Source organism: Diadema antillarum, unplaced genomic scaffold, assembly GCF_040938485.1.
Source record: "Diadema antillarum isolate AM-2024a unplaced genomic scaffold, OU_Dant_1.0 scf00000114, whole genome shotgun sequence".
NCBI lineage: Eukaryota > Metazoa > Echinodermata > Echinoidea > Diadematoida > Diadematidae > Diadema > Diadema antillarum.
Genome location: NW_027271003.1, coordinates 2,976,680 through 3,004,100, shown reverse-complemented (window position 1 = coordinate 3,004,100; position 27,421 = coordinate 2,976,680). Strand labels below are relative to the sequence as shown.

Here is a 27,421-nt window from a genome sequence, read left to right as displayed (position 1 = left end):
AAAATGACAAGAGTTCCATGTTTTGTCAGCTGAAATACAAAAATTTTCGGCTCGCTCGCTGCGCTCGCTCGCCAAAATTTATCAAAATAAAAAGGAGATAAGAACAAAACGTGATGATGATGCGGAAATATACAAATTTCTGCTCACTCGCTCGTACTAATTCAGAGTATTTTTTCAAGTCTTCAGTTTGTTGGTAAAAATAGTTATCTATAAGGCCGTCACTATACATTGTATCTTGATTAGAATTGTAAGATTTGATAAGCAAAAAATGACAAGAGTTCCATGTTTTGTAAGCTGAAATACAAAAATTTTCGGCTCGCTCGCTGCTCTCACTCGCCAAAATTTATCAAAATTAAAAAGGAGATAAGTACAAAACGTGATGATGACGCGGAAATATACAAATTTCGGCTCACTCGCGCGTACATGGGGGGGGGGGGGCATTTCAAGAAGCAATTTGTCAGATATTTCGTCTGACAAACTGTTAAAAGCTACTGAAATCCTTGCTTCTGATTGGCTGAAAGTACTAATTTTGTGCGACAAGTTGTCGGACAAAATGCTTCATGAAATGCCCCTCTGGTTTAGAATATTTTTTAAAGTACTCAGTTTGTTGGTATAGATAAATCGTTATCTATAAGGCCGTCACTATCTTGATTAGAATTGTACGATTTGATAAGCAAAATATGACAAGAATTCCATGTTTTGTCAGCTGAAATAAAAAAATTTTCGGCTCGCTCGCTGCGCTCGCTCGCCGAAATTTATAAAAAAATTCATTACATTTAAATCACCCTCAAAAGACCCCTTTTAAGGGCTTGAAAAGCATATCATGTGAACTTTGCTTAAAGTCTCTACCGGGATGGGGTTGGGGTTGAACATTAGTCTTTTTCAGAAATTAGGGGCGCAATTTTCGCGCTTGCCCCGGGCGCCGTTTTCCCTAGATACGCCACTGCACATAATGTCTCGTCTTGATTTCTGCAACGGCATTTTGTATGGTTTACCGAACAATGAAATCCAAAAGTTACAGAGAATACAGAACTCTGCTGCTAGGTTGGTTACACGTACTCGACTCAATGAACATATAAGTCCAATTCTAAGACAACTGCATTGGCTGCCAGTAAGGCAACGGATTGATTTTAAGATCTTAATCATGGTATTTATGTGTTTGCAAGAACTAGGTCCTACTTACCTCCAACAGCTCATAACAAAATATCGTCCAGCAAAGAATCTTCGCTCTCAGTCCAAACTTCTGTTGTACACCCCCACAATATCAACGCAATTTTACGGCGCAAGATCTTTTCAACTGGCAGCAGCAGAGTTATGGGACAAATTACCCACGTATCTTAAGCAAACTAATACAGTACATGATTTTAAATGTTTGTTGAAGACATATCTCTTTAACATGTCTGTGGACCAGGTTTAAAACTAAGCAATGTTTATTACAGCTCTGTCATTTTTCATCTTGTTCTGCCTCCTCTCTCTCTCACACATGCCTATTTTCCTTATTTCTATTTATTACTTCCTTTTTCCTTCAATGCGCATAGAGACATCAATCTATTTTGTGATATGCGCCATATAAATATGGTTTATTATTATTATTATTATTATTATTAAAAACCTTCTTGTTGGAACTACAAAATAAATGGCGTACTCGAGACTCCTTTTTTTCTTATAACATTCGAACGTCCAACACGTGGAAAATTCCAATATATGGCCTACATAGTAAAATGTATTATATATAATATAATACAAGCGCTCACTTTCGTTAAAGCTGAAATAACTATGATTATCAATAGATTTAGTTTTTCGCTTAATAAACAGAGTTTATCATTAAACTTATTTTTCGATAAACTCAGTTTGTTTATCGAGCGAACAGTTTATCGAATAACTATGTTCATCAAGGGAAAACTAGGTTTGTCGAGAAACTCTGATTATCGAACGTAAAACTATGTTTATCGTGACAAACTTAGTTTTTCACTAGATAAACAGAGTTTCTGTCTTAAAACCGAGTTTATCGACTGATGAACACAGTTTTTCGGGGATAAACTCAGTATCGGCGTTATTTAGCAAATGGCGCGCCATATCCGTACGGCGAACCATAGAGCATAGTATAGAAGAGCACGCAGCGAACCAATCACAAGCCCCGTTATGTAGTCACATGATCGAGGACAAACAGAGGGTGATTTAAACTCACTTCTTGCGTTGCGGATTCTACTGTGTTATCACCGCATTTGACGCATCTACCAGTATTTCATCTCTGCAATGAAGATGACATGTGACAAAGGAACATAACTACATTGGTGAGCTGCTTGCTTATGTCTTTCATATTGCATCTTACTAATTTTCAAGCCAATTTTCTGAGCCGTTTGTTTGAAAAAGTACGCCACGGCGCGGCTGAACCGGTCGCGTTGAGCGTTGTCACAAGCGTAATCCCTGGCCCTGTGACTGAGTGTACACAGCGCTGCTGCAGCAGGGCGGCGCAGCTACACTGCACTGCACTGTCGAACTCGAAACTGTCCAGACTCCAGGTAAAGAATGATTAACTGTGTTTCATAGGCCTAACGTTAGTGGTGGGACAGTAAATGAAAGAAAAGGAAATATCAAAGGAGCTAAGGAAAGAAGGAAGGACGGAAAATTATGCTAATTTCTATGCTACCAATAGTGGCCCCATCGCTGTTGCTATCATTTTCAATCTCGCATAAACCAACTAACGTAGACCATCGCCCATCGCCATCGGGCATTGCAAAACGTTTCATTTTGACTCGCATTCACAAGTAGTGTGTGTGTGTGTGCAAGATCCAAAAAAGCCCCACTAACTGTTAGTGTAAGGCACTATAGCACTACTACCAGGCCGCTGTAGCTGCTATTTGCCTTGGGCTGAGACAAGTCAGCGCAGCTCAGTCCGGGAAACCCGCTCATGAGGACCGCTCCCCCGTAAGAGGACTGCCCCCGCCTCATGAGGACCCCGGGGTTCCTCATACGGACCCTGGGGGGAAGTCCTCACGAGGACCCCTATTCACTTCTTTTTCATCTCACATCTGACGTATAAATTGTCGCAACTTTGCACGGTGATTTTTTGCTACACACACATGTCCACTATCCATGATGAAAAGAAGAAAAAATCCTGTCTGTTTTTTTTCTTCAAAAATCGAGTTTTAATCAACCGATGCAGAGCGCCCATCAAAACACGGGCGCCAACGTGTTCGCACAATGCCAGACTGCCGCACCTAGCGGTCTGATGCGTCTAAATATTTTTCGTCTGCTCGCAGCGCCAGCGCCAGGTAAGCACAAAAGCAGTTAAAGCTGCCAATGCAATATTTACGAAAGAAAGTGCAGTGGTTATGCTGGAGCTTGAGTGCCTTGGCTGAAAAAGTGAAATATTGGTCTGTATCTTGTCGTCGACATCGGGGATTCCAAATTTCTGGGTACTAGACCGTGTACACTGTCTAGACAGAAAAATCCGTCTGTCCAGTGGCAGAGAGTTTTTAAACATTTTTTTTTCACACTTTTAGTTTTACGGCTCCCCTCCGTAGGACCTCGCTATAACGTATAACGACAAGAATTAGCCTAACACGTTATGTCAGGGGATTCCATGTAGCCAGACATATTCTACTCATTATTAGTCTATAACCGGTTAGAGCGTCTGGTCCCTGCGGCTGTGGAATAGCAACTACATACATCCCCGACGACAAGATACGGAGCAACATTCTTATCTTTCGGTCAATGTTGTGGGGAGACTTCATAATGACCTTAATGTACGTTTGGCTTCACGGAATCCCCTAACCGTTACACTACAGAGGAGAGCCGTGTAAAATGTCAAAAAATGACTAAAAAAAAAACTGACAGACAAATTTTTCTGTCTATGTGGTGCTGGTGGGGCCTAAAATTTGTACAACTGTCAACATTATTATCACAAGTAGCATTAGAACTGGTGCCGTAGGCCTAACTACAACTAGAAACCGTCTAACATTGACATTGAATGTTAAGTATAAACAACCCTAATAAGCGGCAGGGTGCCTATTTCTGGCAGGGGCACTAAAGTTTTATTCATCAATAAAACAGCTCATGAACATCATGTGTGCTTAGTCCCACTTTGCATAGAACTCAAGCAGGAGTTACCTACATCTATGTAGACCCTACTTCAAGTTACTCGCAAGTGTTAAACTGTTTAGCATGGGAAGTGACAACTGATTAGGCCTTTTCATCAACGAATAAAATGGCCTCGGCTGTAAATGGGCATCCTGTACAAAACCTGCTGCAAACGGGGTACATGTATTTTACTCTAGATCTAGTCTGATTGACTTCTTGTAGAATTGTGTTGAGGGTAAATATTATAAAACCCATTGCCATGTTTTCCCATGATGTACCCCCTCTCAGTCTCATTAAATGTACAGTACCCCACCACTTGCCAAATGTGTATCCGTGCGTAAAAACAGAAGGTAGGTTAGTGTAGCGATGCAGCTTCAAGGGCCCCAAAAATTGAGGGAATTAATTCCTAGGAATTTGACAAAACACTTGTAGCCTAGTCACATCACAGGCAATTGCAAGGAGAAAACAGTAGACGATTTCTTCAGCTCTTACCACTTTTCTGCCAAAATACTTTTCTTTTGTCACCAGGGAGCCCAAAAGTGTTAAAGGGATAGTACAGTATTGGTGGAGATGAGAATTGGGCTTTTAACTTTTTGCGAGATACCAAGAAAACACTTATGATATAGTACAGAGCGTACCATTTTAAGAGAAATTCAAAGTTTATTTGATGAAAATCGGGTTTGGAATGACTGAAACATCCAAAAACAGAGTAAAACAAAGCGATGGTAATAAAGTTTGGGTCCCACACTTTATTAGAATTGCTCTTTTTTGGAGATCTCAGCCATTTCAAAACCAATTTTCATCAAATAAACATTGAATTCCTCACAGAATTACATACTCTTTCATATTTCATAAGAGGTTTCTCATTATCTCACCAAAAAATGTTAGAAACCTGAAATTAGGTCTCAACCAAAACTTTACGATCCCTTTAAAATGTAGGGTCCTGAGAATGAAGAGATTGATGATCGGGTATTGATATACACTGTATGTAGGTCCTACAAGTGTCCATGTGTACATAGTTGATGTCAGACTAAGAGATAAAGGGAGTACATGAACAAAGGTGCATTAGTGCCTAAATCTGTCTCACTCTGTGGTCTTTTCCTCATGCAGTAGGATTTTAGAAGTCTGCATTCCCGATGTCTACAACAAGTGCTGAAAAGATGGCCCAGTACTGCGCAAACACGAGCGACAGCAAGGACAACACAACGGGCAACCTGCGAAACAATCTGACCAGTATGGCCAGTCTTCACAGTATGCCAGGTGGGCAGAATTAAAACTTTTCTCCTTTTCTTTTTTTTCTTCAAGTTGTTCAATTAATGTGGTTATTCAGTCAGTATTACCATTGTGAACTTGTCTTGTCTAAATAGAGAACACTTAATTGATTATAATTTTGCTTGTCAATTCAATGTGATTCAGGTACCAACTGATCATCCAGGATTCATAATTTCCAGTTTATGATCATTTTCTCGTTAGTTTTGTTTTTGCTTGTTTGTTCATGGCCCATTTGGTAATGACATGTTTTCTGTAATATGTTTCATAGTGCCTCAGCATTGCATACATGTGCAATTGCATTATGCATATGTACCTGCAAAAAAAAAATATGCAAGAAGGGGGAAAAAATGATTAGCAGGGACTTTATGGAAGGATGGTGTTCTTCATATTTGCATTTTTTAGGACATCTTCCAATGAAAAGCACATGACCATAAGAAAATAGTTTCCTCTTTATATATACCAAGCACTTTTGTTAGGGCAGTGCCTTCTTTCATAAAATTTTTACAATTTAGCAATCCTTTCCAACCTACATATATACGTACATTGTTCCTTCACCCCTCTGAATAATATCTTTCTTTCATTTCTACATGTAAATTGTATGCTCACATCAGACCACACTACCTGGATGACACAGCTTGCCAGGAATGGTAACAAGCCCAGTGAATGGCTTTCATACCTCATGGAGGTCGAGTCCCACGCTGTGAACGCAGACGAAACTGTGTCCTACCGCTTCCTGAACGCGGCATACAACCGGGCAACGAAGCAAATTCCCCTGGACGACAAGTCCACCCACGACCCGGCATACGCCAAGATCATCATCAAATTCGCTCATCTCAAAGCGTAGGTCTCAGATCTGTAGCACACACATCAGGACAAGTCCACCTTCATAGACATGTGGATTGAATGAATACAGCAATATTAGTAGAACACATCACTGAGAAGTTTGAAGAAAATCATACACTCCGTTCAAAAGTTATGAATTTTTAAAGTTTCTGCTCAATCCGTACTGGATGAGAAGACTAAAGGTTGTGATTTCACATGTGTACAACGATATTATAAAGAAAATATAAAGAAAATTCAACTTATTTTCACTTTTCTTGCATAAAAAAAAGAACACTTGACTTGTCTAAAACCCTTTCAGAAAGCAACGGTAACAGTATTACCCTTGACATTAGTCAGTGACAGGTTGAGTTAATGTGCACTTTTTTCGAAAGATACAATTTTGTGAAATTCTCTAAATATTTTCCTTACAAATATCATTCTATGCATGTGACAGTGGTGACACCATACACTGTAGTAGTCTTCTCATCTAGCAGTGACTGTGCAGAACTTTAAAGATTCATAACTTTTGATTGGATTGTCTGATTTTCCCCAAACTTTCACGAATGTGTTGTACTAATATTGCTGGGGGATTCACTCTATCCACATGTATTTGAAGGTGGACTTGTCTTTTAACAGACTTCCGTATTCAATGTACTGCTCTTCAACAGTGCAACATGTCAAGAATTTGAGTTTTAAAGTACCAAAGTGCTGTCAACTCACTGGTCCAAATGAAATTTGCACAGCATAGTGGAAACCTCAGGCTGACCTGACTTGTGAACATGGTTCAACATTTCAAGTACAGTTCAGTTGTCACAGATTACTGTAAAACTAGGAATTTTCGCGTGCATTTTAATTTCGCGAATTTCGCGAGCGCCAAGATTCGCGAAATTAAAATGCACGTGAAAGTTCTTGTCTACACTATATGCATTGAATGCCAGTGGCAGTTCGCGAAAATTTCATGCCGCAAAAAAGGCCGTCGGCTCCAATTAGCGAAAAATTCATGCCGCGAATATATCATGTTTTACAGTATGTTTTTCAGATAAATCAGTTTGAAAAGATAACTTATTGAAATGCAAATCACCATAGAATCCATGTACACTGTACATCTGTTAACCACTGAAGCTCTACACTGCATTGTCTCAAGCTTACGTATACATGTATTTGCAATGATTGTTCTGTAATGCACAGCTTGAAGAAACTAGACTTATTCCATGACGGTTCATACATGTAGGCAACACCAATGATATATTTTTTCATAAAAAATTCTAAGGTTGATTCCAACAGGATAGTTGCTAATAGCAGCTGTGCTAAACTTGTCGTAGCAGATATTATTTCTAGGAATAATACAACACAAGCATTAGCTTTGTGCTAACATGAAAGGGGAAATGTATGATTATACTTTTTCTTATGAAATGTAAATAGTCAGTCATGGGTTTAACCAGTAGGTTACACAATATGACTTGAAAGTAAAAATAATTTTCTGCCATTAACGCAAAATCCGAGAATCCTCTCCGTGATAAGGTGACTTTCTCTTTTGGCGTTTCATGACTTGCAGCACTCAGAGTCTTGACTCGGCGCGGATGATGTTCAAGTTTGCTCGTGCCAATCTAAGGAGGCAGGCCATAGTTCATCTTGAAGCTGCCAAGTTTGAACTTGATCACGGTAAGACACGGATTGATGCTTACTACTTGGGAGTGGAAACTTCGCACATGTTTTCTTCCTCTCTGTACCCTTCATGTTCTTGTCCACTTTTCATGTAAGCCAAAATGTTGTACATGTTTCATTTTATGAAATATCAATGATTGATTATTGACATCTTACTCCTCCTTTTCTCACCTTCGTGTCCCCAGTACTATTAAATCTTTCATCTATTTTGGGATACCAATATACACAATACAGTGCACTCCCGTTACAACGAACACGGTTATAACGAAATTTCGTTATAACGAAGTGAATCTTCTGGTCCCAAAAGTATCACCATTAAAGTCTATGGTACAAAATTCGCTTATAACGAACACGGTTATAGCGAAATTTCCGTTATAACGAAGTCTTTTCCGAGCGCCACAGACAAAGAAAAACAAAAGAAATTTGCTCCGTTATAACGAAATGCGAATTGCTTTCGAAAATACGTAGCGGAACAAGCATGGGTGAACGCTTCACACCACTGTGTGTTCGCTCCTTGTGTCACGCACAGTTTCTGAGGGGAACTTGCGTTTATTATTGTAATACAGTTATCCCATCACATTTCACATAGCTTTCCAGTGTATGATGAGTATTCAGCAAACAGAATATGATATATATACGTGGTTACCTTGTTTTCGTTATATATTGTATTTGTTCGGTTATAACGAAATTTCGTTATAACGAACGAAAACTGCCGGTCCCGAGCATTTCGTTATAACGGGAGTGCACTGTACCTCAAATGACCTATTGATACGGGTGACTTTTCTTCCCTTACGATGATTTTTATTGTTTGTCGTGTTCACAAGATGATTAGGAGTATTTGGGTTTGCTTTGTTTTTGCTTTGTTTTTACCTCAAGCTATCAAACATTTTCTGCAAAAACTCTCTCCTAGGGCTAGATATTTGCCAATGGAGAACAGTGATCTCGCCAAATATCCATCACACTTCTTTCTGTGATGTGACAGTCTATCTGTAAGAATACAAATTGAATGGAAGACCCTTAAAAAATATAATGTTGTCTTCTTCTTTTTTTCACTGAGCCATTCATTGGCAAGAACACCAAACATGTAAATGCTTTGACAGTAAATACTTGTAACTAGAGTTTTGATCGCAACATTTGCATACACACAAATAAGTTAATTGAATTAGATTAAAGAGAATGCTAATTGATGCCACATAGAGATATTACAGCCTTATTGTCCATAAACCCACAAATATTTCACTCTTTTTCTCATCAGACTGTAGAGAAAAGTGTGTCAGCATCCTTGAGAAAGGGATGAAGTTCTCGGCAGACCCTCGGCTTGGTGAGGCACTGCGACTGATGAAGCAAGGGGGAGCCTTCCCAGACCCTAGCCAAACAGAGCCCAGCCCACCAGAGCCCATGGACACAGTTGATGGTATGCAGGGACCCTTCATTTTTCCAATTGGCACCACAAAACTTAAAATGCATTACTCCAGACTAGCAACTAGACTACTAATGATGCACCAAGGAATGATTTCCATTTAGAATTTGGATAGCAATTTTAATTAATGGAAGATATTTCAGCCAAACAGTTTACAATTTTTTGTAATAAGATTGTTGAACAAATGACATTCTGTAGTCAATATAACAGTCATTTCCAAAAGACATACAAACTTTTACCACATTGCTGTGCAATACCAGGAAAATTATTCCCCATGCACTTTTCTTTTTATCAATCAATATGGCCAGGTAAAGGAATCAAAATAATAACATCTATGTTTTAAACATTTAGTGGGTTGAATATTTGTTACTCATTATTTCCATGCACACTACTATCCATTAAAATTGTTATTTGTGGTATGGTCAGTCTTTTGTTCTTCAATTAGAATTTCACAAACATGATGAAATTCTCATTTTCCTTCAGGAGTTGATATCTACTGGCCCTCCTTAATTCTGATTGACTGCTGCCCTGTAAACATTTCCTTCAATAATTTACTATTGAGTTTGTCTCTTTTTGTTGTTGTTGTTTCCTTGTGTGCTTGTGCAGCAGGCATCCATCACTCCTCCCATCCAGTTGCCATGGAAACTACATCAACAGATGGAGTCAGTGTGTAAGTAGGCCCATGCAATAAAGCATGTACAATGTATTACGCTCTCTCCTTCAAATGGGTGCGATGGTTTCACATTGCATCACATGCATATCACATGCATAGTAGCTCAGATTGTTCAATGGGTAGTTTTAGCTATTGCAATCTGACATCAACCCCTTTAATCTACTCACATGATAGGCTCTTAAAGAAGAATTCCATTCTAGATAGAAGTTAGTCTGATCTTAAGAGTACAACAATGACAATTTCATTCACTATTATGTATACATTTTTTGCCATAATCTATTATAGTGCACTCTCATGACAAGCAGGGCTATAGCGAAATGCTCATTACGGCGAAGTAAGAATTCAGGTCCCAAAATTATCATCTCTATATAGTTAGCTGAGAGTGAGAAGGGCATTAAAGGGTGTGTACAGTTCTGGTTGAGGTGAGGATTTAGCTTTTAACGTTTTGCGAGATATTCAGAAACCACTCCCTGAGATGTCAAAGAGCGTGCAATTCTCAGGGGTATCAAAAGTTTATTAGATGAAAATCGGTTTTGAAATGGCTGAGATATCCAAAAACAAGGTGAAACAAAGAGATCCTAATAAAAGGCGTGGCCTGTCGCCTTTTATTATTATCACTTTGTTTGATATCTCAGCCATTTGAAAACCAATTTTCATCAAATAAACGTTGAATATTTCTTAAAATTACATGCTCTTTCATATTTCATAAGAGGTTTCTCATGTCACTTAGGAATGTTCAAAACATGAATCCCCACCTCAACCAATACTGTACAATCCCTTTAAGGTGCCTCGAAGACTGTGGCTTTAGTGGCAACGTAACGCCCTTATCATTTTCAGCCGACGATATCTTGATATATTTAACTGTTCAGCTATAACAAAATTTTGATATACCAAAAGAAAACTGCCAGTCCCAAGGACTGTGTTATTCCGGGAGTCACCTGTACTACTACTAGTTAGCAATGTTACTCTTTGTTTCCACTACTTGTGCACTGCTACAGTTCCTCACTTTCATCGGCCAAGGCAAACCATATACCTAGCACCATGGAGTCTGTGGATACAACAGTCAGTTTCAGGAGACCTGAAGTTGGTGTAAGGTAGGTCACACTATGTACTCTTTAAAAGGTTATTCTGATGATAGTATGTTGAGTTAAATGACTATAGTCTATGGTTACCAATTTCAGATCTTTGGGTTGTGGTGTTCTTTATTCTGGTGTGTGTATGTTTGTGTGTGTTTGTCGTCTAAAGGAAGTCTTATAAATACATTGGAGACCCTAAACCACCAGTGTAATTAATAATGATAAAATAAAAACAGTGTCAGAGTTCTGGGACTGGTTGTGATGTCGCAAAATATGCATCTCCTCCACATTGGTGTCTAGTCACATACTAGTAGTGTGAGACTATGATACAGGATAAAGTGGGAAAAGGTTGATAGGTGTAGTCATCGCCAGGGGGTACACAAGAATGGTATCATTTCTGCTTATGGCTTCGATTTGTCTTCCTCGCTTCAACCCTTGACAGGAAAACCACCAGTACTGGTAGCAGTGCATCTGACGACGGCGACACAGTACCCATCGGTCAGTCTGCCAGGGCACATGGCATGACCGCCAGCACGCCCGAATGTTCGGCCAAGTTTGGCCTCTTCGCCAGCTCCAGAAAGTCCAGCCAGCGTAAGAAGTGGTCAGTCCGTGAACTTCTCATACTTTCATGGCTCAGATTACTTTAGAAATTACCTTTGGAAGCAAAGTACTTTTATTATGTTATAATTATGTTATCTGAGTAGGCAATTAATGAGAGTTCCATTCCAAAGTTTGCATTATGGTAATTGTAATGTTTCTTGATATCATCAAAAATATATTTTGGTGTATTTGTGAAAACCAAAATAAGGACTTCTCTTTCTGCCCATGCACAGAGAGTTCACAGAACTGTGATAGCCAATTTCCGCCTTCAGTGCAAAGTGTCAGGTGACATGATTATTTTCAAACTTTGTAACTGTTCTGATTATTTCATATCACAAACTTTATCCACCTAAGACTCTTCTTTGAATATTCATCTGATGACTCTTGTCCGTCTTATCTCTTGACTCAGGACAAGCACTGCACCACCAGTCCGCATCAGGATATCCAATCAACCCCAGAGGCGAAAAGCCAGAATACCCCACTCCAGTGGGGACAATGATGATGATGATGACGATGACGATGATGACGACGACGAGGACATTCAGCCTCTGCAGAGTAGTCCTCCAGACATCACTGGGAAGGACGGTCCAGGCGGTCTTCCGACTCTGGCGTCCATCACGGAGAAGACCAATGAGAGTGACTCCGGTATCCAGACCACGCCCGATACTGGGCGTGGTGGACACCCCTTTGCCATGCCCCCATCCACCCAAACCATCAAACATCTCTCCCAGCCAGGTGTGCTGCCAGCTCCCAGTGGGATGTAAGTGCAAAGGATGTGGGGGGGGGGGGGGGGGAGGGGTGTCCCTCCATTGTTCAAACTAACTCTTCTCACCTTCCATCAACTAATTTAGAGGTCATATTTTCTGTGTCAACAAATGCTAATCCTACACTAGCAGTCACATAAAAAGTTGCACAAAAGTTGGCTGTCTACTCTTAATACTGCATTTTTTAATGTTTTGATATGATATCTCTCATTACAAAGCCTATCTGAATTTCACCATAAGACCCTAACACTTGTAGCAGAACAGTCAGAACACATTCAATCAAATTTGCAAAACTACAATTGTTTTAAGCTCTTAAAAGGGGTAATAAGTTTTGTTTTATCTTTAAAACAACAGACATAAGTAACAGGAATCCAGAGAGCTTCTTACACACATTGTCTTTTCTGGTGATTTGTCAGCAAAGTTATTTGTGCCATTGATTTCAATCATGTATGAATAACATGGAGAGATGAAATTATGAATAAAGTCTTTGTCTTACTTTGCTATTCAAATGCCATTTAGTATGGATGTTGTTATTAATCCTCTTTTGCCTTCTAATTCACTTGTCTGTTTTTCAGGGGATGTCCCTCCCAAATGAACAGGCAGCAGGCATTCTGTAACCCACCCGTAGTACCCCATCCACAGTATCCGCCACAACCATTACAGCAGCAGCCACCACCACCCCAGCAACAGCAAGTGCAGCTACAACAGTACCCTGGAATGCCGCAGATGCAGCAGCAATGTGTGCAACCTGTGGTTCAAGTAATTGTGACGGTTTTACTTTGGTTGTACTGTGTACTGTAGTGATTTTTGCATGTTTCACCCCACTTTTGGCTGGCTCATATTCCAAAATCTGTGAAAATATCTTCACAATTTTCTCTGCACATTTTAAATGAGTTGACAAATGTGCAGCAGGAATTCAAGAGCCCACGAATATGCTTTTGAGCTGCTACGTGTGAAAAAAAATAATTGTTCGAAAATACTGACATTTACAATATCACTCATAATTTCATGGAGGACTGTGGTATACAGTAACTGTATATGTCATATATTTATCGAGTCTAATTTTTGTAATGTATATTTGGGTTTCATTCCCCTTTAACATTATTATCCTGAACTCTTTGTTCTTACTTGCTGGTACTCCTAATCTCAACTGTAAAGTCAGTTGCCATTCTGCTGTTGCATATTTTCAGACGGTTCCTGCTCCACGCAGCAAAGGCAAAGACACAATCCAGGTGAAGGGCAAGAGCTATACGATCATCAACTTCATCGGGAAAGGAGGCTCTTCAAAGGTATATCAGTGATATGCTGTAGGCAGCAGGAGACTGCATTTAATTACCTCTTCATAAAATCACTGCATCCACAATAATTTAAAAAGGTTGTGATAGATTTATATAATGTACCTAGTATGTTTTGGCTCAATGTAAATGCCATTATGTTCTGCTTTATCTCTTCAACATCTTAATCTTGGAACTGTGTTATTTGCTTTGTAGACCAGAGTTTACGACGTAATGATTTCTCTCACTGACACACACTCACACACACACAAAGAATCAGAAATTAGTAAGCGCAGTCATTTTGGATTTGATTCAACATAACTATATTCTTATCTGATAGAGCTTTGTGATGCTTCTCGACACTACATTTGTCACAAGAAGTGAGTGTATCAAGAGTGGATTTGTGATTTTTAAAAAAAACATGCCCCCCAAAAGAGACACAGATGTAGTATACTGTAAAACAAGGAATGTTCGCATGCATTTTAATTTCGTGAGCGCCAACATTTACGAAATTAAAATGCATGCAAAGTTCTTGCCTGCACAATATGCATAGGACACCAGTGGCAATTCGCAAAAATTTTGTAACACGAGAAAGGTCGTTGGCTCCAATTTGCGAAATTTTCATGCCGCGAATATATCATGTTTTGCAGTATATAATGTCAGTCTTGTGTTAAGAGTTATTTGATCATGTGGCATATATTTAATTTGATACCCTTCTGATGCAAGCGTAATGCAAGCAGTTATGCATAACCTGCTAATGATGACTGATATAAGAAAAGACAAAATTTGACTCTTGAATTTTTGTCCCCGCCGAACGAGTTCGAGCAGGGGACTATGAAACGGGCTCCGTACGTGTGTGTGTCCGTGTGTCCGTCCGTCCGTGTGTCCGTCCGTCCGTGTGTCCGTCCGTCCGTGTGTCCGTCCGTCCGTGTGTCCGTCCGTCCGTGTGTCCGTCCGTCCGTGTGTCCGTCCGTCCGTGTGTCCGTGTGTGCGTCCGTGTGTGATCAAAATCTTCAATTTGCTACTTCTCTGTCATTTATGAGCCAATTTTGATTCTGTTTGCTTTATATGATAGCACTACATGGGAGCTTTGAAACTTCTACACAGAATTTCAGTCGTGACCTTTGACCTTGACCTTTGACCTATATTGTACATTTTGCTACAAAATGCTACTCCTTCGCCATTTCTAACCCGATTTCGATTCCGTTTGCTTTATGTGATGGCACTAGGTGAGGGCTTCAAAACTTCTACACAGAATTTTGACCTTTGACTTCTTTGACCTTTGACCTTGATTTTTGACCTATATTGTACATTTTGCTACAAAATGCTACTCCTTCGCCATTTCTAACCCGATTTCGATTCCGTTTGCTTTATGTGATGGCACTAGGTGAGGGCTTCAAAACTTCTACACAGAATTTTGACCTTTGACTTCTTTGACCTTTGACCTTGATTTTTGACCTATATTGTACATTTTGCTACGAAATGCTACTCCTTCGCCATTTTTAACCCGATTTCGATTCCGTTTGCTTTATATGATGGCACTAGGTGAGGGCTTCAAAACTTCTACACAGAATTTTGACCTTTGACTTCTTTGACCTTTGACCTTGATTTTTGACCTATATTGTGCATTTTGCTACAGAATGCTACTCCTTCGCCATTTCTAACCCGATTTCGATTCCGTTTGCTTTATGTGATAGCACTAGGTGAGGGCTTCAAAACTTTTACACAGAATTTTGACCTTTGTCTTCTTTGACCTTTGACCTTGATTTTTGACCTATATTGTACATTGGCTACAAAATGCTACTCCTTCGCCATTTCTGACCCAATTTCGATTCCATTTGCTTTATGTGATGGCACTAGGTGAGGGCTTCAAAACTTCTACACAGAATTTTGACCTTTGACTTCTTTGACCTTTGACCTTGATTTTTGACCTATATTGTACATTGGCTACAAAATGCTACTCCTTCGCCATTTCTGACCCAATTTCGATTCCATTTGCTTTATGTGATGGCACTAGGTGAGGGCTTCAAAACTTCTACACAGAATTTTGACCTTTGACTTCTTTGACCTTTGACCTTGATTTTTTACCTATATTGCACATTTTGTTACAAAATGCTACTTCCGGCGGGGACATATGTTACGCACCGCGTAATTTCTACTTTTCCTTGTTTATTGCAAGATTGACAGCTGTGCACACTGCTTTCTGTTGCCAGGTGTTCCAAGTCATCAGCGAGGACACGAGGAAGATCTTTGCCCTCAAGTACATCAAGCTGGACTTTGCTGATGAGCTGGCCGTGGAGAGTTACCAGAATGAGATCACGCTCTTGGAGAGTCTGAAGAACCAGGAACGGATCATTCATCTCTTTGACTAGTACGTTTGCTTCTTTCATTTGACCTCTGATAAGGCCAACCAACATGGCAAACATTTTCCAAACCTGTCGTAAGGGCTATCTGTTGTATGTGGCCACAGCAAACTCCCATAGCAGCCACCAAATTTGTGGGTAATAGTTGACCATGCTCATTCCTGTCCATTGATCTACTAATGAGTTGCCAGTCTTTTTCTGCTGAAGTGTCTACAATGTACGTCTCATGTAATGACTTTCGCAGGTCAAACCAAATAATATTGTTAACCTAGATTTTAAAAGAAAACACCTGAAATCAAACTCTGTTTCATGGCACTCACTTGTTTCTGAATTATGACAGTTGGTCCTATCCGTAAAGCTCTTCACATTCATGCATGTTTGGGGTATATACGCATGTGAGGTTCATAGCATATGTAGTGTGATAAAAATCGAATTAGATGCCAATATATCTATAGTGACCACCTGTCTTAACCCTAAAAAGACTAAACTATTTTGGTAGCTCGAAAAACGGGGGGGGGACCTAAAGGGGCCCCCTTAAGATCTCGGTCGTGGATCGCACGATCGCCACGGAAATTTGCACAATGGTAGTGTGCGATGTAATCTACAAGATCGTATATTTAAATTTTCCAAAATAGTGTTTCTTTATTTTATTTTTATTAATTATGCTAATTTATGCGAGAAATCAGACTCTTAAATCTAAATCAGTAAATAAAGCTCCAAAAGTGCTCATTTTTGGTCTAATTATTCTTTGTGGCAATCTTAGCGAATGTACTTGAAAAAAATTCGGTATTTATTTCTTATTTATTTTATTGTTTTAGGAATTTCTTATGTATTTCTTTGTTTTTCCGACCTTTTTTGTTGTTTTTTTAACAAAATTTGTGGCAGACACTTTTTGAAGTATAATACTCCTAAAACAAATTAATTTTAGCCATTGAGAGTAAAAATAAGCATATTTATATGAACCATGTGAAAAAACTCAATTTGCAGTGACTTTGTACACAAAATCACATTTTTGAGCCATTTTCGGTCTCACGTGCATGTACAAAAAGTTATGTAACTTCAGAACCGTACCCCCAGGTGTCACAAATTTGGTGTCAAAATGTGCGGGAAACTCGAAAGAAAAAAGTCATAGAGCATCACAGCGAGAGCATTGCATGTTGCAGAGTAATCGCGCGAAATGTCGAGGGGGGGGAGCCTTTTAGGCCCCCCCCCCCCCCCCCCCCCCCCCCCAGTCTTTTCAGGGTTAACCCTATCTAGCCCCCTCGACATTTTTTTTTTTGGTGATAACTTTGCAATGCTAAAAGATCTCGCCTTGAAATTTTATGACTTTTTTTCTTTAAAATCTCCCACATAATTTGAGACCCTATTTGTGATGATCGGGAGTAGGGTCGCAGAGTTAGAGCATAGGCCCTATTTTCATGATGAGTGTATACAGAAAATGGCCATTTTCATTGATTTGTATGTAAAATGCAATGTGTGGGAATTGTAAGGATTTATGTGTAAAATGCATGGGTATTGCAAGAAACAATGTTTCAAAGCAATCAATTTTCAGTCTTTTACGTCAGACTGAATTACACCCATTCACTGGCTCTCAAACTTATTTCCTGGATTTAGTGAGATCACTGATGAGCACATCTACCTTGTGATGGAGTGGGGCTCCATAGACCTTGCTGGATTCCTCAAGAAGCGCAGGAACAAGATATCCCACAAGGACATTGCCTACTACTGGCAGGAGATGCTTGAGGCAGTTGATGTCATCCACAAACAAGGTGATACTCTGCTTTTCATTACTGTAAAACGAGGACTGTTCGCATGCATTTTGATTTCGGGAATTTCGCGAGAGCCAAGATGCACAAAATTAAAATGCACACGAAAGTTCTTGTCTGCACTATATGCATTGAATGTTAGAGGCAACTTGTGAAAATTTCATGCCGCAAAGGCCCTTAATTCACGAAAATTTCATGCTGTGAAAATATTGTGTGCACCATCTCATCTACTTTTCAGTTGGTGCTTAAAAACGGCAGATTCAAAGAATCATCAGGGCTCCATGTACGTGTAGTTTCAAGGTATATTTTGTGTCAGTATTTGAACTGTCATCAATATCCTTTTTTCCTTCTTTGATAATGCATATACATGAATTTGATTTACAGTTTACAGTAAGTAACCTTGTAAGGGTAAATACTCAAGTTGGGGCCCAAATTTAAAACAGACTTTTTTGTTTTTTGTATGTGATATTGTTTTTAGTCTCTCCATTCCATTTCATGAAAAGCCAAAATAAAAGCATTAATAGTGATTTTATAAAAAGAAAACATGGAAGAATATTTGCATTATTGTAGATGCTCCAACCCTCCTTTCCTTCTCCTCCCCTCTCAAAAAAAAATGAATATGTTTATGAAAAATAGATTGACTGTTCCATAAAGATATCATCATTAGGACCACCTTATTCTCAAAATATCTTGTACTCTATGTCCAACATAGGCATTATTCACAGTGACCTCAAGCCTGCCAACTTCATCTTTGTGGAGGCGAGTCTCAAACTGATCGACTTCGGCATTGCCAACGCCATCCAGAGCGACCAGACGAGCTTTGTGAAGGAAACCCAGGTCGGCACCCTCAACTACATGTCGCCCGAGGCCATCCAGGACACCTCCCCAACGACGGAGATCGACGAATACGGCCACAGGAGGCCCCGACTCAAGGTTGGCTGAAGCTTCTAGCTATGATATAATATTAAAAAATAACAACTTGCAACATGTTTTCGTGTTCATATGTCGATGTGGTGAATTTGACATATTTCTGTTGATTTGTTGATCAGCACTTCATATACCTTCCAACAATCATTTTATGGCATAATTGATATTTTGAGTGGAAGATATCAGTGGTGACATTATGTGCTGGTCTTTTTGTCTCTTGTATGTTCTTGATAGGAGTCATAAAGAAATGTTTGAACAAAAAAAAAAAACTGACTTGAACAACATCTTAAAAGTACCAAAGAAACTAAATTGTTAATGGACAGGAAGAGCTGTTTTTTTCTGACAAGGGAAGATGTTTTCAATGCTGAAGGGAGTGGTGGACATGGACTATTTCCTTCATGTAGTGTTCAGTTGTATGATACATTCAGTGTAGAGGGGAGTTTTTGCACAGAGCATACATGTATAACAGCTCAGTCAAGAGCATTCTCAGTTGCCACCAATGCATCCAGTGAAGGTGTGGCACTTGCAGTAGTGCAAATGCAATCACAAGAAGTTCGTAAGTATGAGTCATGTCATATTCCTTTGTATTGACTCGCTGACACGCAGATCAGTTTGGAGTCGTAATGGGAAAATTAAGCCACAGCACTATGCAAATTATGATGTGGAAATATGACATCACAAGAAAACAACTGGTATAAATTTGAGAAACTTTTTAATGACAACATTATTCTTTTAGTGACACTAAAACTGCTTCATCTTTCCTATGAAATCCTGTATTGTTTCCACGAAGTGTCACTGTTTTTCATTTGATGTTATTGTTATATTTCTTTTTGCCTTTTTTGGTGCCATCAGTTTGTATGACACCCTGTCTATGTTACCTCCTGGTAAAATTGTCCCCTTTTTGCATCTGTACTAGAATTAGTATTTCATTTCAGAATTATGATAAATTTTCCTGTACGATTTGACAAGAATCTACATGTATAAAGTATATTGCTTCATTCTTCACTGTAAAGCAAAGCAACGATGCTGTTGTCAAAGAAGATGTGGCATTGCTATTATATGAGTTGATGTGTGCAGGAGTATCACTAATATTGAGTACAACCTGTATCCGATTTTGCAGATCAACTGTAAGAGCGATGTGTGGTCCCTGGGGTGCATCCTGTATTCCCTGGTCTACGGCCGCACCCCGTTCCAGCACATCACACACCGTCTGCTCAAGATGCAAGCCATCTGCAACCCTGACCACGTCATTGACTTCCCAATGGTAGAGAACCCGCTGGTGGTTGATGTGATGAAGGTATGATTTCCATACTTTTATAACCTGTACTGAGACTTCTGAAGTGATTTTGATTGTATCTGTGGCAGACTAGGAGAGTTTCTACATTGCGAAAGTGTTTGGAAATACACATATCATGCAACATGCAGTGCTACAGGGCCGCCAGAAGTTTAATGATCAACTTTGCTGCATAGGACATCACTTTTTAACGTGTTGGTCACTGTGGTGTGTTGAAGCAACATGTGTCCATTTCAATGTTAAAACCAGAGAAACAAGAAAACACCAATCTGAGAATTAATATTGAATTGGATCCGAAGCAGCATTGCATATAGTTACCCAGTACAGTGTGTGTTTCCCATAGCATGCTGGTTCAGTGCACAGGTGGAAAAATTTTAGACATGTTGATTGTTCAAACTGTAACATTCTATACTGCATTTCAGTTTTGTTTCTCCAGGTTGAATTGGTATCAAGACGGTATGGAAGTGACATTGGAACTAAAAATGACTGCTCAAGGAAAACTTGACATGGCAATTACAAAGCTGTAAAAAAAAGGGCATGATATTATACAGCTAGGTGACTGCTGATATAACTAAGTCCTTAGGGCTGGCAGTTTTCTTCCGTTTAATCAAAATTTCACTTTATGTGAACGAATAAAGTATTGTATATATAAAGGTATGTAGGTAATGACTTTGGGACCTGAATTTTTACTTCCTTGTAACAAAATTTCTTTGTCTTTGGTATAATTGGAGCACTCATTGTTGCATGCTTTGTCTATCCGAGAGACACCAAAATCAAAATTCAGACCTTATCATTTGATTGTCTCTTAGAAATGTCTGACGAGAGATGTGAAGATGAGGCCCTCAATCCAGGAACTGTTGGATCATCCATACATCAAGGGTCCTGACAAATCAGGTGAGAGATCATAGCCGTGGGCTTTCCTCTTTCTCTCCTCTCTGCCACTGCTTCATCCCAAGTGTCCTGATGAACCTTACTAACCAAGATGACAGTAGCTAGGGTTAAAGGTTGGTTCACCAGTTGTTTCATTCTGTTGACTGTTTAAACCAGAATGTTGCACTTACTTGCCATTACAGTTTTCACAGACACAGGATAACAAAAGTGCAGATTGATTACTGTAAAAGTGCAGATTGATTACTGTAAAACCAGGAATGTTCATGTGCATTTTAATTTCGCGAATTTCGCTAGGGCTGTCTTTTGCATAATCACAAATTCACGCTAAAGATCTTGTCTGCACTATATACATTGAATTTTAGAGGCAACTCATGAAAATTTCATACAGCAAATAAAAGGCCGTTAGGCTCCCATTCGCGAAAATTTCATGCCGCAAAAATATTGTGTTTTACAGTAAATTAAGCTGAAAGAGAATGATTATGTTAACGGAAAAAAGGGTGAATAATTTGTTCTATGGGTGGGACTAGGCTCTACATATACAACACACACACACACACACACACATTCACAAACTAATTGTGCTTTATGATTGCTAAAACGTCTTCCTAGTCTACATTGTTCAGGGAATCATACTTTTCATTTTCTTCTCCCACCTCCATCACTAGGCCAAGCCTCCGCTGACGTGGGACCCCAAGGAAGTAATGATCGCATCAGTGCCCTCATCTCTCAGCTTGGGCAGAGTCAGATCAACTCACCAAGGAGCATGGGCAGGTTGGAGAAGGTATGGTCACTTCATTTCCTACATATATATGTGTATCTGCCTCCAAGATTTTTTAATGTTAAGATTTCAAATGCTGGGCGAGGATTAGAAAGCAAAGGTGAACTTGCAACTGATTGACAAATTGCCCTGCATCGACGGTCATGAATTTGAAAGGTGAACTTGTTGTGAAGAAATCAAAACTTGAAGAAACCACTTTGCCTACTTTCCACTTGCCCTTATCATTGAATCCACAATAATTGGTATCAAGGCAGAAAAGTGTGGATGGAAAAATCTATTCCCTTTGTGATGACAAGAATAGCTGAATTATATGTCTTGCATTATGCTGATTACACCTCTGAGGAATTACTCTTTCCTTTCCTTTTTTTTTTTAGTTTGTTTCATATGACAGATTCACTAGTTGAAATTCATTGATTAGTATTACATTAGAAATGCACTATATATTATATTATATTAAATTTATGAAAGAAAATTGAGCACCTTTTGGCAAGGTGTAAATGAAATTGTGCTTTAATATTATTTATTTAGTGTATATCAATGTCTGATATTTCTGTACACCTACAAGTAGCAATGTGACTAGGTGGAAATTGCCACATTTTTGTTTTATTTTTTTTTCAGAGCAGCCAATCTAAGCTCAACTGTCAATTCATCTTGTACTTGATGCAGTGGTTTTCTTGTGTAGTACATCAGCAAGATAGAAATTACTTTTATTCTCTCTCTTTCTCTGTCTTCAGCTGCTTCAAGGTGTTGTGGACCAAATCAAACTTGGGCCCAAAACAGATGGGGGAGATCTGCCACCCATGGTTGGGATGCAGGCACAGGTAAGAGCAAGCAGACCAGTTGCAGCCACACAGATTTCAGTGCAATACAGTGCTATGTATGCTTAGTAGTGAGTTTAGCAAAAGATGCAGAATGAAGACACTTGTTTTCTCCACCGTTTATCTCATGCCTGCAAGTAGTATTTTATTTGGTGAGAATGAGAAGGGCGTTAAGTTGCCACTAAACCCACTGTGTTCGAGACAGCTTAATGCCCTTCTCATTCTCGCCCAAAGATTTGTTGATACACATGTATGTGTGCATTCTCCATCTTACTTCATTCATTCAAATTTGCACACTGCCTTTGTTGTGTTTTTCCCCTCATCTCTCCTTGTAGGCTGTTAATCAACAGATGACTCCTCCCCTTCCTATGGCTCCACCCCCTCCCATGGCCCCTCCCATAGCTCCTCCCATGGCCCCTCCCATGCCACCACCTATTGCCAGCCAATCACACTACCAACAGCAGCATCACCAAAACCAACAACAACAGCGGCTCTCTCATCAGCCACACCCACAACCTCACATGGGGCACCAACCGCCACACTACCACCATCCCAGCCAGCCAGTGGTGGCAGCAGCCAGGCAGCAACAACGGGCACCACTCCGCGTCATCAACTCGGCGGACATCCAGGGGGCCCAGGCACTGCTGAAACCTCTCTCACAGTCCAGCAGTGCAAAGTACATGACAGCTCCGAGCCAGAGTCAGGAAAAGGTGTGTGTAAGGGATGAATGTGTCTCAGTTTGCCTCAATAAAGGTAGTTACTTCCTACTTATGTGCATGTACACAGCATGCATTTTGCTTTGGTCAAAGGGGCATTGTGCCAGCCATGTGTTGTTTTATTCATCTCTTGTATTCACTGCTGCTAGTGCTCATTTGACTATGGGTATTAAAATTCTATATTTATTGCAGTTAAAAAAAAAGAAAGTAAGAAGAGGGTGAATAGTTTAAATAACCAAAATACATAATAAAAAGGAAGAGTCATTGCATATTTAGTTTTAAGAGTGTATCCAAGAACACATGTTCATCTATGTCTGATTGCCATACATACATCTGTCTAGCTATCCTACCTTTACTTCAGTAGATATTATACATTTTAACCCTAAAAAGACTGGGGGGGGGCCTAAAAGGCCCCCCCCTCGACATTTCGCGCGATTACTCAGCAACACGCAATACTCACGCCGCGATGCTCTATGACTTTTTTCTTTCGAGTTTCCCGCACATTTTGACACCAAATTTGTGACGCCCGGGGGTACGGTACTGAAGTTACATAACTTTTTGTACATGCACGTGAGACCGAAAATGGCTCAAAAATATGATTTTGTGTACAAAGTCAATACAAATTGAGTTTTATCACATGGTTCATATAAATATGCTTATTTTTGCTCTCAATGGCTAAAATCAATTTGTTTTAGTAGTATTATGCTTCAAAAAGGGTCTGCCACAAATTTTGCTGAAAAAAACAAAAAAAACAAAAGGTCGAAAAAACAAAGAAATACATAAGAAATTCATAAAACAATAAAATAAATAAGAAATTAATTTTGATACCGAATTTTTTTTCAAGTACATTTGTTAAGAATGCTACAAAGAATATCAAGACCAAAAATAAGCACTTTTGGAGCTTTATTTGCTGATTTAGATAAAAAAGTCTGATTTCTCGCATGAATTAGCATAATTAATCAAAATAAAATAAAAGAAGACTAGTTTGGAAAATTTAAATGTACGATCTCGTAGATTACATCGCACACTACCATTGTGCAAATTTCCGCGGCGATCGCGCAATCCACGGCCGAGATCTTAAGGGGGGGCCCTTTAGGCCCCCCCCCCCCCCCAGTCTTTCGAGCTACCAAAATAGCCCAGTCTTTTTAGGGTTAAACTTTTGACATATATCTAACTTCTTGGAGTCATACTGCTTCTTCTACATCTTCCAGTAACCACCAAAGAGTATTGATGTGATTAGTGTGTGCTCTTTCAACATAGCCTTATTTTCTCCTTCCCACCATGCTTTGGGGGCTTATGTTTCTTATGTTTCTAATCTAAAGGGCTGCATCATGTTCAAGCCCTCTCCGGCTTGATTTGTGTTTTTGACCTCTTATCCTGCCCGACCATAACTACCATCCTTCAGACATCCTTTGTGAGTGCTCTGCCCTGTCACTGTCTGCATTCTGGCAGCCATGTTGTAACCTTGTTTCTAGAACTTTGTTGTACTCCACTGACTCTTCGGCTGTGTCAGTTTCTCCTGGACATATCACAACTAGTGTTGTTGCAAGCTTCTCTGTTACTCCCTTTGTGGTTTGTGGTTTGTCCTTCTGTGTACAGTAATCCTGGTTTGGTTTCACTTTTTGCTGTTTATACTCTTCTGCATGGGTAATACACCATATGCAATGGTCAGCCCACTAGTTGCCTTGGATTCTCTGAGGTTTTCTTCGTTGCTGTGAAATATCATGCTTTCCTGCTTTGCCTGTGCACATTTTTACTTTGTCTTCATTGCACTTTCTCCTTTCGAAAATGATATGTTTGGTGCTGTAGACTCTCCCCTTGTATGTGCTATCCCACTTACTTTTGTAGGTTTTTACTGAAGTGTCAATTGCTAAATGATTTTTTTTTTTTTTTTTTTTTGGGGGGGGGCAATCATTTTTCATGGCTAATCTTTTTTTAATTATCAATATTCTTATCAAACCTTTTCTCTCTCTGTCTCCCCCCTCTCTATCCTAAATAAAGTAATGATTGAAAAAGAAAACATGGCTTGTAGAACAAAAGTTATTCAGTTTTGCTTGTTTAATATAAAATATTTCACTGACTGTGATTAGATGTTGATAATTGCCATGCCAGAAATTGAATCTCATCTTGTCATATGTATGGACTGAAACCCCAACAATTGTGTGGATATCAAACATTTTATGCTTCGATGATGGAAATGTGCTACATTTTAATTTCAATAGTTCAAATCATCATTTAATTTGTCACTGATCGTGTTCACAAGTAGGATTAAATCGATGCTGAAATATTTTTATCAAAGATGAAGTACCAATCTGTTCTTGCACATGTTTGCCTACAAGAGGTTTTCAGAAGTTCATTTTGCACTGCTTTTGTAGAATTTCCCAAGTTCCCTATCAAGCTAGACTCAGAAAACAAAATTTTTCCTAAACCTTCGATTACATTGATAATCATAATATGTATGCATTGATAGAGAAATAAGATTGTAAAGCTGGTATTGATATTACATGACATTCATTTATTTTCTTTTTCAACACATGACCACATTAAAAAAGATTTGCTGGTTTTTAGTGAGCCATCTTGTGTAGAACACTGACATATAATGATCTTCTCAGTTTCTCAAAGTTCAGATCTATGTCAGCTTCCTTGAAGCACTAATGCAGGGCAACGTGTACCAATTTGATATCACTTGTTACATGAAGTTTAAATGTAACGTGTCAAGGGGATTGTCTTGACCATGCATCCTCATTGATGAGGGATGACCTGTGTTGTCACTGACCTTTGACACAGGAGAATGAGGATCTAGCATCCATCCTGAGACGACAGCTGGCCTCCAAGTACTGCCACGCCCTCCCCAACACCTCAATCACCACGGCCAATACCACATTTGGTGAGGACTGCTCCTAGCTTTGGCCAGTTTGGCACAGCTTTGTATCTGTTTCATATTGCTGGAGATTCCCCCCATCCCCATCCCCCCTTTTCTCCCCCTTCCCCATTCTTCCTCCCCCTTCCCCCTTCCCCTTCTATCTTTCCTCTCCTCTTTTCATCCTCCTTTTCCCTCCTTTTCCCCTTTGCAGGGAATAATTTTCCAACTCAAATTTGATTAGCAATAATCAGCTGAAAGAACAATATTTCAAATAGTATCCTGTACACTTCTATGGAAAACAACTGCTACACAAAAAGATAGTTTGTGTAGCAGTGGTGTGAAGATGCATGGCAAATTGTGATGGAATATTCCCTGCTTAGCCCTTTCCCTTCCCCTTCCCTTTCTCCTTTCTCCTTTCCCCTTTTCCTCTCCCTTCAAGAGGAAATCCAGTCTGAATATAAGTTTGTGTGCTAAAAAAGAGTGAAATTTTACGAGTTCAATGGTAAGAATTTGAATGAAATCAGATGAAAAATAAGGAATTGATTTATGAAATTTTGAAGTTTTGATAATTTCTCCAAAACAGTTCTTGTACAGTTGGTAAGAATATTCAAATGAGTGAGCTGAGATGTCATACCCTCACAATTGTGCATTGATCGTATACAAAAAATGACGAAAATTCAATGTTTCTGTCATTTAAGTCTGAAACATGATGTTATTCCTGGTTGAATAACTTCAGAATAGTGATCATTTAGATTATTCTATATGAGGATTTGATCCTCGGGCATAATTGCATTTGAATGAAAAACAGGAAATTTCAAAATTTTATGTACAAACTATATGGTAAGTTGTGCGGGAATGACATGCTCACTTTACCATTTGCATATTCATATTGACTGTTCAAGAATTGTTTCCCACAAAAATAGCAAAACTTCAAAATGTCATAACTTCCTTATTTTTCATCCGATTTTGATCAAATTTATGCCTTTGAACTCATAATATTTTACTCTTTCTTATCAGACTAACTTACATCATATTTTGACTGGGTTTCCCTTTTCACTCTCCTCCCTTTCCCTTATCCCATTCCTTCTGTCCCCTCCCTATCCCATTTTCTCTTCCTCTTTTTCCCTTTTCCTCACCACAACTTCCAAGTCCTTTGTTTCCATGGTTATTTTCAAGCAGCCAGGAAATCCTTAACCCATTGAAGATGAGTCCTGAGTAATCTTGGGCAGGTGTCTATGGGAAATGTGTGTTGCAGCAATATCAGCCTGTCTTCAACGGGTTAATACACCCTCCCCTTTCCTTACCATGACCACACACCCCAGTGATAACTCCGCAACATGTTACAAACATATCATT

At 39.3% G+C, this 27,421-nt stretch overlaps 1 protein-coding gene across 1 annotated transcript; it reads left to right on the top strand.

The window, feature by feature from the left end:
* Positions 1 to 2,179: 2,179 nt before the first annotated feature.
* Positions 2,180 to 26,106, top strand: LOC139719741 (dual specificity protein kinase TTK-like). Its single transcript, XM_071631130.1, has 20 exons — positions 2,180 to 2,294; positions 5,194 to 5,343; positions 5,967 to 6,195; positions 7,733 to 7,839; positions 9,098 to 9,256; positions 9,872 to 9,932; positions 10,934 to 11,029; positions 11,454 to 11,513; positions 12,099 to 12,371; positions 12,951 to 13,134; positions 13,566 to 13,664; positions 15,863 to 16,020; positions 17,627 to 17,781; positions 18,491 to 18,711; positions 19,826 to 20,002; positions 20,809 to 20,893; positions 21,556 to 21,671; positions 22,403 to 22,489; positions 22,822 to 23,196; positions 25,990 to 26,106. Exons 2-20 carry the CDS (start codon positions 5,220 to 5,222, stop codon positions 26,104 to 26,106), a joined length of 2,883 nt encoding a protein of 960 aa, XP_071487231.1. The 5' UTR covers positions 2,180 to 2,294; positions 5,194 to 5,219.
* Positions 26,107 to 27,421: the final 1,315 nt, after the last annotated feature.

Bases quoted from the DNA above. Each gene is read 5' to 3' on its own strand.
- LOC139719741 (XM_071631130.1), top strand. From the start codon at position 5,220: ATGTCTACAACAAGTGCTGAAAAGATGGCCCAGTACTGCGCAAACACG. The intron at 9,257-9,871 runs GTATGCAGGGAC...CTTGTGCAGCAG, and splicing joins GCCCATGGACACAGTTGATG to GCATCCATCACTCCTCCCAT. The intron at 13,665-15,862 runs GTATATCAGTGA...TTCTGTTGCCAG, and splicing joins GGAAAGGAGGCTCTTCAAAG to GTGTTCCAAGTCATCAGCGA.